This window comes from Poecilia reticulata, unplaced genomic scaffold (assembly GCF_000633615.1).
Source record: "Poecilia reticulata strain Guanapo unplaced genomic scaffold, Guppy_female_1.0+MT scaffold_278, whole genome shotgun sequence".
In the NCBI taxonomy this organism is placed as follows: Eukaryota; Metazoa; Chordata; class Actinopteri; order Cyprinodontiformes; family Poeciliidae; genus Poecilia; species Poecilia reticulata.
The window spans coordinates 3,787-7,313 of NW_007615057.1; the positions used below are offsets into that span (position 1 = coordinate 3,787).

General features: G+C 39.9%; 1 protein-coding gene across 2 annotated transcripts in view; it reads left to right on the forward strand.

Moving 5' to 3' along the window:
• Positions 1–427: 427 nt before the first annotated feature.
• slc5a10 (solute carrier family 5 member 10) overlaps positions 428–3,527 on the forward strand; it is a 49,711-nt gene continuing 46,611 nt past the window's right edge. For both annotated transcript variants that reach the window (XM_008403000.1, XM_008403002.1), the window contains exons 1-5: positions 428–526; positions 1,143–1,202; positions 2,248–2,352; positions 2,479–2,584; positions 2,806–2,886. In XM_008403000.1, the coding sequence (XP_008401222.1) occupies positions 2,257–2,352; positions 2,479–2,584; positions 2,806–2,886 (283 nt within the window). In that variant the 5' untranslated portion in view covers positions 428–526; positions 1,143–1,202; positions 2,248–2,256. The remainder of the gene's footprint in view (positions 527–1,142; positions 1,203–2,247; positions 2,353–2,478; positions 2,585–2,805; positions 2,887–3,527) is intronic.

Sequence of the window (3,527 nt, forward strand, 5' to 3'; positions counted from 1 at the left end):
GGAAAAAAAGTTATTTATTAACTGATCAAGTCTGTTTTAGATTGTTCTTGAAAAACTAATCAGTCACGGCTGCTCAGTGAACCGATTGATTTTTTTACAGCCAACAGCCGCTCCCCTCTCTTGCAGGTACTGCGTACCCCGCTAAATCTTTTAGGGGTACACAGTACCCTGCTGTACCCCCATACTTTCACCGCTGGATATAACTATTCCACAGTAATCTTCTATACCCTGTATTAGGATTTGTTGTAAATAAGGTTTAAAATGAGCCTCCATATAGGGGTCAGCTAGAATTCTATAAAGAAAAGCATAGCTTAAATATTTATTTTTATGCAAAGTTGTAAGGATCTTAGAAAATCCGTTGTTTGTGTAACAAATGAACTTTAATAATATTACTTTAAACACATATTTGCTTGGTACACAGATTGGCTCGTCTCTTTTCGCCAGCTCAGAGGGTTCGGGTCTGTTCATCGGCCTGGCTGGTACTGGGGCCGCTGGCGGAATCGCTGTCGCTGGATTTGAATGGAACGTGAGTAAAGAGCACAGGATCCATCCGTATCGGTTTGGTGACCAGACACTTTACAACCTGGAATGAAACACATCCGGCCTGCTGATATCTCTTATTTCTTTGGTCATTTAATGGTTTTAAAAAAAGATAAACACAGAGCGCAAAATCTAATCTTCCCTTTGTGTTTTCAAACAAAAGATCTGGATTTGCAGCTTTTGTATCCATTCTCTCCGAGGACTTGACATATTAAATCACCTTCAGGTTTGGTGTAACATGCAGCAAACAGCAGGTGGCAGCACCTTTAACTCAGCGGTGTCCAAAGTCAGGCCTCCAGGGTCTCCTGCATGTTTTAGGGTGTTTCCTGGTTCCATACTCCTGAACCAAGTGCAGAACTTCATGGCATGCTGAGGAGGCAGCTGGTCCATTTGAGCTGCTGTTAGAACAAAGACATGTCTAAAACTGGTAGGATGCCTGCGCCGTATCCTGCCAGTTTTACTCATGCCTCAACCCAACCCAGTCTGGCCTTGCAGACATGAAATAGTTGTCTTCTTCTAAAGAGCTCATAGCAGATTTGAATCATGTGTTGTTTTTTTTTACAATCTGCTCAAAACAATTTCTTTTGCTTGCCCTATCTCAGGCAACTTATGTGCTGCTGGCACTCGCTTGGATATTTGTACCCGTCTACATCTCCTCTGGGGTTAGTTTACACACACACACACACACACACACACACACACACACACACACACACACACACACACACAGGTATACACAGGTGTGTGTTTTCTTGTCAAGTCTAGTTCTGCAGGTACATTTAGGTGCCAAAACATTTTTTCAAACAAGGAAGGATTCCCCGCCTTATAAATTCTTTAACAAGGTGTTCCACTCAGCTACTATTTCAAAACAAATGTCAAAGGTTACTCTATACCTCAATGTTGTACATTCAAAGTTGAAGTAATGTGAACTCATTAAGCTTGTCTGCTGTCAGCTATCATCACACTGATATTTAATAACTGAAGTATTCACATACTTTTTTTCCCCAAAAATTTCTCAAGCTACAATTACAAGCTTTCATGTGGTTAAATACTCTGTAAAACCCCTTTTTGTACACAACAAATGTGTTTGTCTCTATCAGATTTACACATCTAATTTGTGAACAAGAGTCTCACCACAGATTCTCAATTGGTTTTCAGTCTGGACTTTGACCAGGACTATGTTTAGGGACATTGTCCTGCTGGAAGATGAACCTCTGCGTTTTGTCTCCAGTCTTTTGGTGTCTCTAACAGATTTTCTGCTGTCAGTTTTGGTAGATGACCCTGTCTAGTTAGGTTTCCACTAACATGCATGTTTTATTTGCTCAATGAGACGGTAACATTTTATTTGACGGGTTGTGAATAAGACTGACACAACACATGTCATGAACATGAATAAGTCTCCATGAATGACTGTTGTCATAAAGTGTCATTCTGTAAATTATGACACTTTTAATACAAAGTTGACATTATTCAAAATGTCTTTGTTATGACAACTTGACATTAACCAAGAAATCATGATCTGGCACACATTTTTTATAAAAGTATTACTGATTACGCTTTAAAAATGATGTAGCTTTATGTTATTAAAGCTAAAGTGACCACAGATTGGGACTCTACCCCCACAAGATGCTGGTGGCCCATTTCACCCACATCAGAAACTGTCACTAATTGTGGGACCTTTAAAAATGTGAAAATGTGTGTTTTCAGATCGTGACAATGCCAGAGTATCTGGGACGTCGTTTTGGAGGGGAAAGGATCCGAACGTACCTCGCTGTCCTCTCACTCCTGCTGTCTGTTTTCACCAAGATATCGGTACAGCAGGAACAAAGTGACATGAGGAAAAGTGCAACAACATTACAGCTAAAAATAACACAACAAAAAAATTCAAAATGAATTTTTACTGCCTGCATTACAAATGTGTTTTGTTTGCTTGGCCAGACTGACTTGTACTCTGGAGCCCTGTTTGTCCAGGTGTGCCTGGGATGGAACCTCTACCTGTCCACTGTCCTCATGCTGGTGGTCACTGCTCTCTACACCATAGCAGGTAGACACGATCATAAAACTGCATCTATTGCATTTTGATTTTTGCTTTTTAGGTTTTAGATCCAAAATATGACATGCACAAGTGTTGTTTCTGCCTCTGATGATGTAATTAATAATTATATTCATTTGTTGTTAACAGAGTTAATAGTTACTACAAAGTCATTTGGAAGACATCTGAAAACAAATGACTGGTGAAAATGTTTCTCCCTTCGCTTTAACCAGGTGGACTGGCTGCTGTCATCTACACAGACACTTTACAGACATTTATCATGATCATCGGCGCAATCATCCTAACAATTACTGGTACGGGCAAATTGTATCATTTCAAAGCAAATTCCATCTGTAAAATACATAAACATATATAGTGTTGTCTAAATGCCATTTTCTCCAGGCTTTGCATTCAGGTAGAATGGTGATCCTGTGGTGTGTTAAAGTGAGCTTAATGAACATGTTTTTGAGGCATTACAAGGATGCTTCAACATTTTTCTTTAGTCTGTGTTTTCACTCATTTCCAGTCCAGTAACTGTACATTTCCAAAGAACCAGTGAGGTCCAATATAGGCTCAGTACAACCAGTGACTCCTTATGGTGCACCAGTGAGATATGGTGATATTTGGAGAGCTTCCTGAAGTGGTACAGTACTGCAGAGCCCCTGATCCAGTTCTGTATATAAAAAATATGAACAATGACACAGCTTGATAGTTGGAACATAGCATTAGGACCACATGGTGATTCATGAAGGGCTACTGGTTGGGTCTCATCCTGAGCAACATGTTATGGTCAGATAAAAGGACTGGACTGAAAATGAGGAAAAAATAATAAATGTTTCAGGAGAACTTCAGCATATTACAACAATACCCAAGTATTGAGTTTTAATGTTTAAAAAGTGTGTGTGTGTGTGTGTGTGTGTGTGCGTGTGCGCGTGTGTGTGTGTGTGTGTGTGTG